General features: G+C 39.2%; 1 protein-coding gene across 2 annotated transcripts; it reads left to right on the top strand.

Moving 5' to 3' along the window:
• Nucleotides 1–2,275: 2,275 nt before the first annotated feature.
• Nucleotides 2,276–14,463, top strand: gabra2a (gamma-aminobutyric acid type A receptor subunit alpha2a). 2 transcript variants are annotated; one of them, XM_088319121.1, is made up of 10 exons: nt 2,276–2,518; nt 2,713–2,786; nt 4,913–5,019; nt 5,293–5,360; nt 8,327–8,547; nt 9,311–9,393; nt 10,069–10,212; nt 10,605–10,757; nt 11,641–11,843; nt 12,654–14,463. In XM_088319121.1, the coding sequence occupies exons 2-10, from the start codon at nt 2,722–2,724 to the stop codon at nt 12,954–12,956; spliced, it is 1,347 nt and encodes a 448-aa protein (XP_088175247.1). In that variant the 5' UTR covers nt 2,276–2,518; nt 2,713–2,721; the 3' UTR covers nt 12,957–14,463. The 2 variants fall into 2 exon arrangements, with proteins under 2 accessions (XP_088175247.1, XP_088175313.1); XM_088319187.1 differs by lacking the exon at nt 4,913–5,019.
• Nucleotides 14,464–15,091: the final 628 nt, after the last annotated feature.

Genomic DNA, 15,091 nt, shown 5'->3' on the forward strand with positions numbered 1-15,091 from the left:
GTCATTAATTGCGCAATTTGATTGGGTTTTAGGAACAGTGTCTTTAATCTCTGTGTAAAAACTTGCAAGAAATTGTGAGCCAAATGTAGGAACAATTAGAAATTTGGCTGTTGTCATTGCTACCGTATCTAAGTATTTAGTGTTTTTTTTGTTTTGTTTTTTTAAGATTGGTTATTCTGGAGAAATAATTGATTTTTAGCAAAAACAAGAGCTTGTTATTTCAGCAAGCTGTCGCACCATGCCTGATGAAAGACCTCAAGTATTTTGCACACACACATTATGATTTATGTCTGCACGTTTCATCCGTAGACTATGGAGTAAGCCTCTTCGGATGAGTTTAAAGTCGAACTGGTGCTACAGAGTCGAGCACATTTAACAGAACAGTATGGAAAAATCATTTGTGAGATTATCGTTCAAACACCATGAAAAAGAAAGGAAGAGGTTGCCAGAGGAAATAGCTAACAGAGCACAGTAGAAGTCGGAGAACGAATATTGCAGCTGCTATCGCTTTAATTATGGTCGGGACGAAGGTAGTGATGTTATAAAATATTGGGCAGATTTAACAGTGGTATACAAAAATACCATTCCATTTGAGGGTACCAAATCTAAAATGTTCCTATTTTTATGAGTCGCTTCATCAATTATTTGTGTGAAATCAAAAGTATCAATTATTGACCGAAATGCCCCGGTAAGTGGGTCAGACGGGGAATTCATATGAATATGAAAGTCACCCATAATTAATATATTATCTGCGTGAGTCACCAAGTCAGCTGCATTTGAAATGAATTATTGTTGAAAAACTCCCAAGTATGACTTGGGATGTGGCATGGGTGGATTTTAAGATGGCGTAAAGTGTGCCAGTGAGATCGTCAAGCCTCATGATATCTCAGATTTTTTTCCTTTTTTTGGTGATTGGCGCCCTCTACTCTTGTATGATCTCCAATCTTTGTTGGACTTTTGGAGGTTTGGGTGCATTCCAGCATTCCTGGGAGAGGAGATTGACTCCTGGCATCCTGGCGGACCTCTTCCGTGTACACACACTTGTATCATGACGGAAGCAGCACCGTAGCAAACGCGTGGCCAGCTAATGAAGCTATGAACACGCTTCGTCCCTGACGATGTACAATTCTTTCAATTGGGCGGTGTTAACTTTCTCTTGTTCTATCGATGTCCGAAAGTGTTATAAAACTTCTTTTTTGATGTTGATGTTTGGAGCTTTTGAAACTTAATGGTATGTATTATTGATCTTATAACCAATTACTCTTTATATTGTGTAGTTTTACTAAAAACACAATAAATATTTTTATTCTTTAGATAACACAAGGGATAAAATGTTAATGCCTATCTGAGGGAAAAAAAAAACATTACGTGTGTGGTGAGGGACACTCGCATTCTGACACGTGGTTGGGGCGGCAGACTTTGGTGGAGGGAGCTAAAAATACTTGCAATATTTTGGATGAGATTAAAATTCCGAAAATATCATAAAAGGTATTGTGATTTTCGTTCTAATATTTTCAGGCTATGATTTGTGTATTTCTATTTACCAACACAAATTTTTGGATGAGAATCAGCCACGGTTTGAGGGCGTATCGGCTTCTCGAAAATTCTTGGGAGACTCCAATAATAATAATAATATTGCCTTTATTAGTCCCACAATGGGGAAATTCGAGATTCGAACCCAGGCCTCCTGGGGAGACTGGGTCCTGAACGCGGCGCCTTAGACCACTCGGCCATCCTGTCAAGTCTGTTGCGACAATCACGTATCAGAATCTGAGTGTCCCTCACCACACTCTCACTAAGAATAAATTCCTGGCCAAAACATGCTTTCATCCCCTTCCCTCCTTCCATCCCATCTTCTTCACTTAATTTTCTGCTAACGACACAAAACAGCGCCAGCTTCTAATCGTGGCCTAACTCATTTCAAACATTTTTGGCTAAAGCGATTAAAACACTGGCCAATAAAACCATTTACGACATTTGAAAAAAGAGTTTTCATTGACTCATAAATAATTTTTTCAAATGCTGTACAATCATACATGTAATCCTACTAGATACAAAAGTATTACAAACTTGTCGAGAGAGAGAGACACAGAGAGAGAGAGAGAGAGAGAGAGAGAGAGAGAGAGATTGAAATTTACGCGATAAGATTGACTTCTTCATATCGTTGTCTTAGTATTTTTTTTAAAGAAATATTCGGTTTTTCCACTTCCACATAGATTAAAGAGGAAAATGCAGTGAAAAGATAAATTGCTTCGCCCATCATGACAAGGATCAGGGCGCTTCCCTGTTCACTATTTATTAAGAGCTCAGTACTGTGCACATCTTGCACTCAGGTTGCTGTCGACGAGCTGGGAGGATTCCCCGTGAGCATGAGTGCACATTGTTGGCTCGCCCTCTCTTTCTCTGCTCGTTTGATTTCGGATGGGTGGTCGTCTTAACAGTTTTGCGACGTTCCAATCTCCCCAACGCCCCAGTTTTTCAAGAGTAGCAGCTGCAGCGGACACCTGTCGCGTTTCTGGTAGGACACGACAATCTCGATTCAAGAACGACATCGCTAGCAGAAAATGTCGAATTAAACACAGGATAATCACGTGTTTTTGAGCTGCAAAAGTGATATCGCGTTTGCGGTGATCGAGGAGATCCCAGCTATGACCCCCTCCTCTCCCCCCGCGCACTCACCTTAGTTTTAAAGCACCGCGGTGTTTCTCACAGGCTTCCACGATGACAGAACGATGGCGCTATTACTTCACGACCGTCTTGGTCTACGTGATCGCATTGCACACACGGTAAGTTCTATCTCGTTTGGTTTAAGACTGGATTGATAAAATAAGTGGAAACGTGCGCGCCACGTTCTGATTTCGGAGCAAAAGTAGGTGGTGCTCCATCGACAGGACTGCACGTGATGATGCGAAAAAATAGTTCATGCCACAGTCCAGGAGACGTGGCATTTACACTTTGGGGTACAACGGTGGTCATTGACGCACCATTCAATGTAGTTTTGTATCCTCGGCGCTTCATTTTGATTGTTTGAGAAGATGCCATGACTTAGAAGTCAATCGTTAAAAGTGCATTTTACTTTGAGGACCTGGAAAAGATTCAAATTTAAGGGTGCTCGGTTGAAATAATACACACAAAGTTACTTTTTAATTGCCACATTATTTTTTTTTAAATTTGCACTAAAATATGACAAAAATACAAATGAAATAAAAATGCAGGCAACAAAGTGTGGAACCTGTAATTTTAGAAGTAGAAATAATCAGAATTAAGACTACGCTAGTGGCGAATGTGAAATGATGATAAAGTCATGGTGACACGTTCCACTTTTAACCACTACTTAATGAGCGGCAGCTCCGATTCTCACGAATTGAAATCAGTGGCACCATATTACCTCAATTTTAGCATCACTTCATTGGCACCCAAATTGTTTTAGAATAGATTTTAAGGTTCCACTCATTACTTTTAAAGCATGTATTTTAGCAGCTCTGAGCTAATCTGAATTTTAAATCTGTCACAGATCTTCAGGTGAAGGCCTTCTGTTTTTTCCAAAGTTGAGGCTTAAATCTAAAGGTGATATTGCATTTTCCATCAGACCGCCTCAACTTTGGAATAACTTTGGATTTTGTGGTTCCGAGTAGAAAAAAATTGGTTGCATCTCACTGCTTAAAATGCACTTTAAAAGACTGGCTTTTAAGTAATGGCATCTTCTCTTCTGTCTTCTCATATTTATTTTAATTTGCAATTTGAATTTTAAGATGAATTCACTCAAACTAATTTCACCCTCCCATAAACATTTTCCCTCTTGGTCTCCCTTGAGTTGTGGGATTCCTGTATTCCCATTCCTGTTTTGCATGCATCCATTTTTGCTGTGATTGTTTTTGTTACTGGTGTTGTTATGTTTTCGAAATTAAGTTGCTAGCATTTTATTGTCTTGAAATTGCGTTCTAGTTGGTCTGTCAAAGCACTTTGTAAACATGCTATACAATAAAGTTTCACATTATTATGATTATTATTATTATTATTGTTGTTCTTCTTCTTCTTCTTCTTCTTCTTCTTCTTCTTCTTCTTCTTCTTCTTCTTCTTCTTCTTCTTCTTCTTCTTCTTCTTCTTCTTCTTCTTCTTCTTCTTCTTCTTCTTCTTCTTCTTCTTCTTCTTCTTCTTCTTCTTCTTCTTCTTCTTCTTCTTCTTCTTCTTCTTCTTCTTCTTCTTCTTCTTCTTCTTCTTCTTCTTCTCTTCTTCTTCTTCTTCTTCTTCTTCTTCTTCTTCTTCTTCTTCTCTTCTTCTTCTTCTTCTTCTTCTTCTTCTTCTTCTTCTTCTTCTTCTTCTTCTTCTTCTTCTTCTTCTTCTTCTTCTTCTTCTTCTTCTTCTTCTTCTTCTTCTTCTTCTTCTTCTTCTTCTTCTTCTTCTTCTTCTTCTTCTTCTTCTTCTTCTTCTTCTTCTTCTTCTTCTTCTTCTTCTTCTTCTTCTTCTTTCTTCTTCTTCTTTCTTCTTCTTCTTCTTCTTCTTCTTATTATTATTATTATTATTATTATTATTATTATTATTATTATTATTATTATTATTATCCAAGCCGCTTAACTTCACAAGGTCGCAGACGTGCTTTAGGTGGGGTACACCCTGAACTGGTTGCCAGCCAATCGCAAATTATTATTATTATTATTACTATTATTATTATTTTCATTTTTTCAAAAATAAGTTGGGAACATTCTGGAACTCATGGCCCACTTGGTAAACCTAGTCTCTGAAGTCTCCTTTTCATTTAACAAACTCCAACTGGTGTATAGGGTTGAAATATCCCCCTCCACCCCCCCCCCCACACACACACTACACTTATTACCTTTACTACTAAATTTGGCTCATCAGAAATCGTCATCTATGATGCGGTTGCTAATATGACTAAAAATGTTAACGATAGGTCCAAAGCTGATTCCAATGCGACGCGCAAAGACATCACAACGTTCACTAAGATCCTGGACAGTCTTCTAGATGGCTATGACAACAGGCTGCGACCTGGCTTGGGTGGTAAGATTTCATGCTTATAATCATGTAATCAGGCTGCCTTTATACAGTATGGGAACTTCTCTCTCTCACTCACTCTCGCTCTCGCCGACTTGAGACCAGCATATACCAATGTTGTGTGGCAGCCAGCTTAACATGCACATCTTTAACTATTGCTGAATAAGAATCCCTCCATCCATTATCTGTACCGCTTGTCCTCACAAGGATTGATTATGATTATGATTCTGAACTACTGTCTATTTCTTTTCACACCAATTTTATTTTGTTTCTCTACAGACCGTGTGACAGAAGTCAAGACTGATATCTACGTGACTAGCTTTGGCCCAGTGTCAGACACAGACATGGTATGTCTCACACTTCTCCCCACATTGTGTAATCCATTAGCGGAGGCGAATAAAGCTCAATCGTCTGCAACGTCGTGGGAGGGAGGGGGGGTTTAGGCGGGTTGTGTCTGCGAATGATGTTTGTAAATATAGTTCATGTAAGGGATAACATTTAAAGTATCAAGAGGGCCCATTTTTCAGGAACAAACTCACTTTATATATTTTTGATCAGGAAACTGAAATTAGTTATTTCCTTTTTTATTCATTCATTTTGGAAAAAAATTGGAAAAAAGTGATGAATTGAAAAACAGCTACATTTAACTCATTCAATCCATAAAACGTGTATATATACATTTTCAAAATTGTATTCCTCGCCTCCCGAAGACGTATTTATACGTCTTAGCCTTTTTTTTTTTTTTTTACGTCATAGCTCCATGTTTTTATATCTTTAGAACACAAGATTTTGAAGGCCTTGCAAAATCAGTCAAAATCCCGAAAAAAACCCGCTGTGATTGAGGTGTTTCCTCTCGTGAAAATGGCTTGGATTAAATGAGTTAATGAGGAATATGGCCACGCCCCCTCCACTCTTCTGTTCGTCTTTAAATCTTTAAATGTCCTCGCCCCAGCGTATCTCTCCAAACTCCTCCACCTCTACGCACCTGCCCGCTGCCTCAGGTCTGTGGACCAAATGCTGCTGGAAGTGCCGAGGACTAAGCGGAGCCTCTTCTGTTGCCGGTCCTTCCCTATGGGATGACCTCCCATTAAGTGTTAGGCAAGCTCCGCCCCCTCTCTGTCCACTTTTAAAACCCGTTTGAAGTCACATTTTTATTCTTTCGCTTTCGACTCAACATAAGACTGTCACTGTTCTTCTGGTATCTATTGTATATGTTTATGTGTTTTAATTTGTGTTCTTATTTATATGACGCCTTATGGAAAGTGCTTTGTTACCGCTCCAGCTGTTATGAAACGCGCTATAAAAATAAAATTGTATCGTATTGTATTGTCAATTGAAGAGAGGGGAGTATGAACCGTCTATTCCCACTAAAAAGAACTTAAGATAATATATTTGTTTAATGACACCACATTTGCTAATCAGCTACTAGCATTGCAGTTAGCAAATGTAGCATGTGTACATTGCAATATTTCCTCCCTATTGTCCGTTCCTTTTTTTCGCCATTTTGATTGTTTGTATTTGCACGCCAGATTCAGTCTCTTGTCATAAGTAGGAGGACTCTGTCTTCCGATTGGTCGATTGCCAAAGAAGCAATCGAAGGACAACGTAAGAGCATGTCACAGTACATGCTACAATGCGTCAAGACAACTCAGAATCGCCCATGAGACATTACGTTTGTCTGCAACATGTCTGTCGGCCCAGAATCGGGCTACATTCGTGTCGTCTGACATGGGCCATTTGATTGCTACAGCGCGACAAAAAATAATTATTTTTCATTGTTATTTAATATAAATTTTTATATATTATAATATTCGGAGGGTCTAGTTACCACACTAAAATACATTACAGATTTAAAATCATTTATTTAAAAAAAGATGATTTGGGGTACGAGTGTTTTAGGTTACGAACATGGTCACGGAACAAATCCAACTTATATCTCAAGGCAACACTGTAAATGAATTAATTTATCATTAACTTTTCAATTTTTTATTCATTCTTTCCTTTTGCCCAGAGCTCCGACATGAGCATTTTACACATCCCATTGACCCCCCCCCCAATAATGTTTTTCTTCACTTTTTCAAGCACACATCTTCATCCCTTAAAAGCTTTCTTCAATCACAACCACCCCACCTGAGTCCTCCCCCTGCCCACCCGGCAGACTGAAAATGGCATCGATAGAGAAATGCTCGTGACTATGATTGAGACAGCCACCTCAAAAGAAAGAAAGAGGAAGATGGACTCGTGTTTAATTCATTCTCCATCCTCATCAAACTTGCAACAGATAATTTCACTCCATCGCTATGTATACATCTCCTTTCTATTTTCGACACACACTTGCACACCTTTTGCTCTCCGCAAGATTGAAAGAACCCAGCTGCCCTCGGTGCCCAGCTGTTTATGATGTCACAAATACTCTTAAAAGCTCCAGAAACTTCTTACACATAAATTCTAGAACGTTAAGCCAATTTGTCTCTTAAATGAAGTCATTTTGTTCCAAAATATATTGTGGCAAAGCTCAAAACACATGCAGTCATTTTTAATTCAATGCAGTCATTAGGAATTGTTTCTAGAGATTTTAGCGTCATTTAAGTCATTACCAAATTATTTTTTTTAAATTGGTCAATATTTTGTCTTATTTCTTGTTTTAATGTCTTGACTGTTTGGTTTGTTATTTTTTTATGGCACCGTTGCTTAAGTGGAAATATGAGGATTTGCTTTAATTTTCCAACGTGATCAAAAACATGCATCATTTGTTTCAAGAAATTTGTAAGTTAAATGTTTATTGCGAATTAACTGTTTAGGGAATTAATGACAAGAGTGAAGAAACTTACTGGAATTTCTGCCACCGCGCATAGCTTGATGATACCTGACTGGTGACCAGGATGTGGAGGGTCTGAGAAAACATTGCGTCCTTGTCGTAGTTGTTGTAGTCGTCAAGTAAGGTAAACGACATGAGTTAATTATTTATGTATTTATCTTTTTATGATTTTTTGTCATTATATTGAACAAATCCTAAAGATTTCAAGAGTGGTTTGAGTTCAGCCCCCTGTGCGTTTGACTTTGACATCCCTGATGTAAACCATAGCTGACACTTGCCTCAGCAACAGCTGCAGCTGAGCCTGAGAAACAAGGCCATCATCCAGTCAGGCGTCATCCTCAGTCATGATGGAACCACAAGACGTGCATTTGAGACTTGCAATAGAAATTCACCATACTAAGCAAATGCTCAGAGGGGATTGAAACTTTTCCTCTTTGGAATGACCTCCCGCTAAACATTAGGCAAGCTTGTATACTGCAATTTCTTTTCTTTCAGGAGTACACCGTAGATGTGTTCTTCCGTCAGAGTTGGAAAGATGAACGATTAAAGTTCCATGGTCCAATGAACATTCTGCCCCTCAACAACTTGATGGCCAGTAAGATCTGGACTCCTGACACCTTCTTTCACAACGGCAAGAAATCGGTGGCCCATAACATGACAATGCCCAACAAACTTCTGAGGATTATGGAGGATGGAACACTGCTGTATACTATGAGGTGACTTTTTAGCACTAAAATGAAAACAACTAGGAGGCGTAGTTATTCTCGATTATAGCAGATGGTTGCTTTTGAAGGATCATGCTGAACACATGAAATGTGAAGACACGATTTTAGTCAGTATGACACAGGACACCAATACAAGTGATTCCCATCTGATATAAAAGAAATGGAAAAGAAACTGTTACACTTCAAATTTACACACAATAGAACACTTTTCAGCACAGTGTTACGCCACATCTAACTACAACTAAAGTACAATAAAAAAGTATAAAGAACCTAACACTAACCCAAGCATGCTAGTCCCTTACAAGTTTCTCATTCACTTCCAATTTTCTCTCTGCTGATCAATTATGTTTTTCAGCAGCAAATTTCACTACTTGCAGCTCGTAGAGTACAGACTAGGATTCTTTTGAGGGACATTGATCTCAGTTGTCAGTGTAAGGAGTAGGAGATATCATCAGTGCATAAGTCTAAAGTGCCCTCTAGTGGCTGTCTGTGGAATTGAATTGTTTTGCATCTATAAATTGCTTCGGAGTATACGCCGTAGGAACAGCCAACCTATAAAAAAGAAATTGTGACCTATAGTTGGGAAAATACAGTGGTGAATAAACGCCTACAGTGGGAGTAACACAGCAGGCAAGCACGCACAAAGCACACTTGAGCTCGTCAAAGCACACTCCATAATTAGGTGAATCATCCCCACCCCCACAACCCTGTTGTCAATTTCGCGCCACTGCATCGCCTGATCTTTTATTCCCAGGCTAACAGTTCAAGCTGAGTGCCCCATGCACCTGGAAGACTTTCCCATGGACTCTCACTCATGTCCTCTCAAGTTTGGCAGCTGTAAGTATCAAAGAGCTCACTCATTCATATTCTATTTTTGCCTAGTCCTATTTTGGCATCTTCTATTGATCTTAAATGAATTGGAATTGTCATTGATAATCACATATTTTTGCTTTGTCAATTGGCCACCCTAAATACATTATTTTTTTCCTGTTCATTTGTTATACTTTTAATGCTATTGTTAGGCTATGACAAAGTATATATAAATACATTTCATTACAAAGTATTGAGGCGGCACGGTGGATGATTGGTTAGCACGTTGGCCTCACAGTGCAGAGGTCGCAGGATGGATTTGACTGTGTGGAGTTTGCATGTTCTCCCCGTGCCTGTGTGCCTTTTCTCCGGTACTCCGGTTTCCTCCCACATTCCAAAAAACAAGCATGGTAGGTTGATTGAACCCTCGAAATTGCCCCTAGGTGTGATTGTGAGCGCGGATGGTTGTTTGTCTTTGTGTGCCCTGCAATTGGCTGGCAACCCGTTCAGGGTGTACCCCGCTCAGTGCCGTAAGACAGCTGGGATAGGCTCCAGCACCCCCCGCGACCCTCGTGAGGAGAAGCGGAACCGAATAATGGATGGATGCATTAATAGATAATTACATATAGTCTGTGAATGTTTCGCTTGAGTTGAAATGATATAAGAGGCATCTGTAGACGTCTGTGTTTCCCTCTCCTTCAGATGCCTACACAAAGTCTGAAGTTACTTACATTTGGACTCGAAACGCCTCCCAATCTGTGGACGTGGCAGCGGATGGATCAAGACTCAACCAGTATGACTTGGTGGGACAAAGTGTGGGACAGGAGACAATTAAATCCAGCACTGGTAATGATTGAATGATTTTTGTATTTTTATTTTTTTTTATCATTCCATGATCAACTGATTATCCCTTCTGACGCCATCTTTCTGCTGTGAAAGAGGCAAACGTGTCGAACGTACTTCCTCAGTATCATGAAGTATCATAGCACTTATTTTGTCGCTTTAGGAAATTTGAAAAGTTGTTTGTAATGTCATCTTGCTTGTGGTAGGTTTAAACTGGAGGGAGGCTTGCAACGCGTGGTCTCCCGGAGGCGCCGTAGTGCGCATACTTCAAAATGCACAAGCTTCGTTCTTAACAAGTTGTATAATATCGGAGTAAATTTGATCCCTGTAAAGGAATTTATACATTATATCGTGCTGATAATGACTGCTCGCGATTTTTTTTTTACTTTTCTTAGGTGAATACACGGTCATGACTGCCCACTTCCACCTGAAGAGGAAAATTGGCTACTTTGTGATCCAGACATATTTGCCCTGTATTATGACAGTCATCCTCTCCCAGGTCTCTTTTTGGCTAAATCGAGAGTCTGTCCCAGCAAGAACTGTATTTGGTGAGTCCATTTTTTTTTTTTTTTTAATCCAACACTATAGAAATACAGAGAACCTCCAAATTCACAGAAAACAGCCCAACCAATGACATTATAATTGTATACAGTGTGTATGTGAGACTTCATTCTAGCTCATCTAAAGCAACACCCCCAAATCTACTTTTTGGTGTTATGTGATGCCACAAGAGAGGATTTCAAAACAGCAAAGGAGCACATGTGCAATGGTGAACCAGTATTTATGGTACAGCAGCGTTTATCCTAATTTTCTACCACGAAGCAGCATGGATGTTTTTCCCACTGTACTCTGAAATCACTCTACCAGCGCCTCTCCGATTGTCTGACATCACAGCAAGGGTGCTCCTGAGTTGAACATTTTCCAAGTGGAGGCGCGATGCTGCGACAGTGAACGAGCACCGTTCCATCATCACTCCCTCACGGCAAATACAAAATTGTTTGTGATTCCTTGACACAATTTACAGTCTGCCGTATGCGGGGACTGAAGTTGCCAGTCCTTTCCTTTGCATTTGGTAAAATACTGCTTGTCTTTGCTGTTTGGATGAATAAAACCTAATCAACATGAAACAGGTCATGCCTAAGCAATGAAAGTAATTGCCTAAACTATTTATATTGCAGAAAGGGGGGGGAAAAATCAACTTTTAATTTGTAATTTCACTTTGTGAAATTCTTCAGAACTATTGCAACTGCATTACTGCAATTACTACAGTATCTTGTATATTACTAATGAACAATTACACAGCTCACAAAGCAATTTGATTGTGCTATGTAGCTAATAACGATCATGGCTATAAATGTGATCTTGTTTGATGTATATAATAGTTACATTGATCGTGAATGTCATTCCTATATTCTACTGTCTTCATTCCAGGTGTAACCACGGTGCTCACAATGACCACCCTCAGTATTAGTGCCCGCAATTCACTGCCCAAAGTGGCCTATGCCACCGCAATGGATTGGTTCATTGCTGTGTGCTACGCATTTGTCTTCTCCGCACTCATTGAATTTGCCACGGTCAACTACTTCACCAAGCGAGGCTGGGCCTGGGATGGAAAAAGTATCGTCAATGACAAGGTACGACTGAACTGTCACACACTTGAGGGCTCTATTTTTGGTCGAACTCTCGTGCAAAGTAGCCCATTAGTCTAATTTCATTTTGGTCAAATTGATTGAGGTGCAAGCACACCGATGCGCAAGTGGTTCACGTCATTCATAAATATGGCAAAGGCGGGCATTAAACTTTAGTCAACAATCAAGGATTTTAGCTTAAGTGTGCATTTGAACCATTTTCTCTGACTTTAGTCATTCGTTTCATTTTTGGGTGATTCCACCATGGTGATGGAAGAGAGTAAAAGTATGGTTACCATAGAACCGGAAATGCAATTTTTTTTTTTTCTGTGAGCAGAAGATTGGAATGTGGGCCATACTATGAATTATCGCGGCATATTCTGAATGGGAAGACACGCCCTCACAAGCACAAACAGGAACATTTCTCTGTATGTGCCTCGGCTTCCACGTCCAACTGCTGATTCAACTATTGTGTTCATTTTAATCCATGGCAGTTCATTTATTTTTGACGACAGGGGAAGGAATTACAATGGAATACATTTAACGCAGGATTTATGGTGGAAAGCGTTTGAGTATTTCTATTTCAATTATTTCCTATGGGAAAATTGTTTCCAAAGATGCAACGCGAAAGAGATTGTGTTCGACTCGGATGAACTCAAATTACAGCATCGACAATTACCTAAAAAAAGTAAATAAATCAACACTTTGACACCATGTTTACCAGATGTTGCGGTTATTTTTTTATGAAGATACTTTTCCACCGCACTGATGCAATATTTAATACTATTATCTAAACCACTGTCATCTCCCTTGTAGAAAAAAGAATCCTCTGTGATGAAGAAGAACAATGCCTATGCCGTGGCCGTGGCCAACTATGCTCCCAATATAACGAAAGAGTCAACATTACCCACAATTTCCAAGTGTTCCATTAGTGATCCCAACAAGGCCTCCTCAGAGAAGAAACCGGAGCATAACAAGAAAACGTTCAACAGTGTCAGCAAGATCGACCGCATTTCCCGCATCATGTTCCCTGTGCTATTCGGGAGCTTTAACCTCGTTTATTGGGCCACCTACCTCAACAGAGAACCGGTTATTAAAGATCTGGATCATTCCAAGTGAGCACCAGGGACCTTTTCCAGCCCGCTGAGCAGGAATGGTAGACTTACACGATATTTATGGTGTTATTTCTACGTGGTCAAAGCTTCATCTTCAAAAGCTGTTTACATGCACAGAAAATTTCCTTCTTATGATCATAACTTCCGTATAATTTATATTTCCAAGCTATGGTACATTGCACCGTTACGTTTGATCACAAAGAAATGTAGCACTAATTCACGTATGGCCTCTGACAATTTATGTAAACACATAGCATACTGTATGTTTAACACAGAGGTGGGCAAACTTTTTGATTGGCGGGCCGCAATAGGTTCTAAATTTGATATGGAGTGTTTTGGTAACCTCACCTCACCGGAGAAAAACAATACATTTAATTTTAAATGAAAGTGAACAAAAGCATATATATGTGTTTGAAAAATCACAGTATTTAGAAAATAAATATTGATAAGGTTTATTCATTTAATTTTTTTTCAAGTTCGACGGGCCGGATTAAAACATTTGACGGGCCGCATGTGGCCCCCGGGCCGTAGTTTGCCCACGCCTGGTTTAACAGCTCTTCACAAATGAGCCACGCCGTATTACTTCTCGACTCAGTAACATTTCACTTCCTTAAACAGATCTGGAGTTGGCGCTTACATGCTGTAGTAAAAAAACACTGGTTATTCAGTTTAATTTCTATATATAAATTCGATACATTTATTTTAAGATGCCAAAAATGTCATTTAACCATGTGTTGTTGTTGTTGTTTTTTTTAATTGTTTAACCTTTATCTATACTGGTAAGATAATACATTTACAAATAAACTGCCCAAATTATGTGCTGTCTAAAAAATGATGAAAATAATTGACATTTAACAATCTAACAACTTCCTGAATTATTGGGAAGTATCAGAATCGGGTATACTGGCCCTGTATTTACTTGGCATTATATCAATACCAAAATATAAAGTACACCACTAATGCCGAGTTTAATTCTTGCTTGTTGCACATGTAGCAATTATTCTAAAGTTTAATTTAATTAGTTGACTAGAGTTAATCACGACCACATCTTTGAGAATTTAAAATGATAGTTTGCGTATAATAAAACTTTGAAGCTTAAAAAAATGGTCAATCAATCAACCTCAAAGGATTCAGAAGAAAATATCAGATTGTAAATCAAAGCTCTCACTTTTTCTCCCACTTAATTAATCCCGATAATGCACATTGAAGAACATGATCAGACATTAAACACAACATGAAACCCTACAACATCCCTCATTGCTTTGTGTGTGAGTTAGACTTTATCCAACACACAAAGGTACTGGACAAATGCGCATCAGCAAGCCTGGAGTCAAAACCTGACATACGTAGCAAAAATCCAGAAATGCTGAGAGTGGAGTACTGCTGGCTTGTGAGTAAAGCTGAAGAGGCTGTCATCATGCCAGCGCACAACACATCATCACTCTCGTCACAAGCACACCCCGTCAGCACCTTTGTCACTAATGACATCAAATAAAAGTGTCCTCTGTCTGTCCATGGTAAATATTTCTTTTGACAAAATGGAGTGGTGAGAAAGTATCCTTCTGAAAACGCAACTGGGGAGCAGCACCTATACTCTACATAAAATGACATTTTGACAAAAACAAAACTGTTGGCACTTGTACGTCAGTGGCTCATGCATGCTTTTTAAAATGAACATTATTTCTTGGCTTTGGACCTAGAGGAGCAACATTTAAATCCCACAGCAGATGGAAACAAATATGGTACTTGAAGCTTGTTCGATATTCGTCAACATTGAGGAGGACCTTGAATGATGGGATCGAACCTCCTCAAATGCATCTCCCTTCAAAGACACATTGGTATCTTGGTAAACTGTTCAAAATGTATAACAAAATTAAGTCATCTAAGTTGTTTTTCTATCCTAACATATTTGAGTAGCTTTCAAATCTAATTTATGTTTAATTGACTCATTTGAAACATGCACATTGGCTACATCTTGCATTTAAACAAAACGTTTTTTCCCCTTCAGTTTCCCTCGCATTAAATCAGGGATGGGCAAACTTTTTGATTGACGGGCCACAATGGGTTCTAAAGTTTGACAGAGGGGCCAGACCAGGAGTAGGTGGATGGAGTGTTTTGGTAACCTCACCTCATCAGAGA

This window comes from Idiotropiscis lumnitzeri, chromosome 1 (assembly GCF_059441095.1).
Source record: "Idiotropiscis lumnitzeri isolate Australia: NSW breed Sydney's pygmy pipehorse chromosome 1, RoL_Ilum_1.0, whole genome shotgun sequence".
NCBI classification, from domain to species: domain Eukaryota; kingdom Metazoa; phylum Chordata; class Actinopteri; order Syngnathiformes; family Syngnathidae; genus Idiotropiscis; species Idiotropiscis lumnitzeri.

Bases quoted from the DNA above. Each gene is read 5' to 3' on its own strand.
- gabra2a (XM_088319121.1), top strand. From the start codon at position 2,722: ATGACAGAACGATGGCGCTATTACTTCACGACCGTCTTGGTCTACGTG. The intron at 5,361-8,326 runs GTATGTCTCACA...CTTTTCTTTCAG, and splicing joins CAGTGTCAGACACAGACATG to GAGTACACCGTAGATGTGTT. The intron at 9,394-10,068 runs GTAAGTATCAAA...CCTCTCCTTCAG, and splicing joins TCCTCTCAAGTTTGGCAGCT to ATGCCTACACAAAGTCTGAA.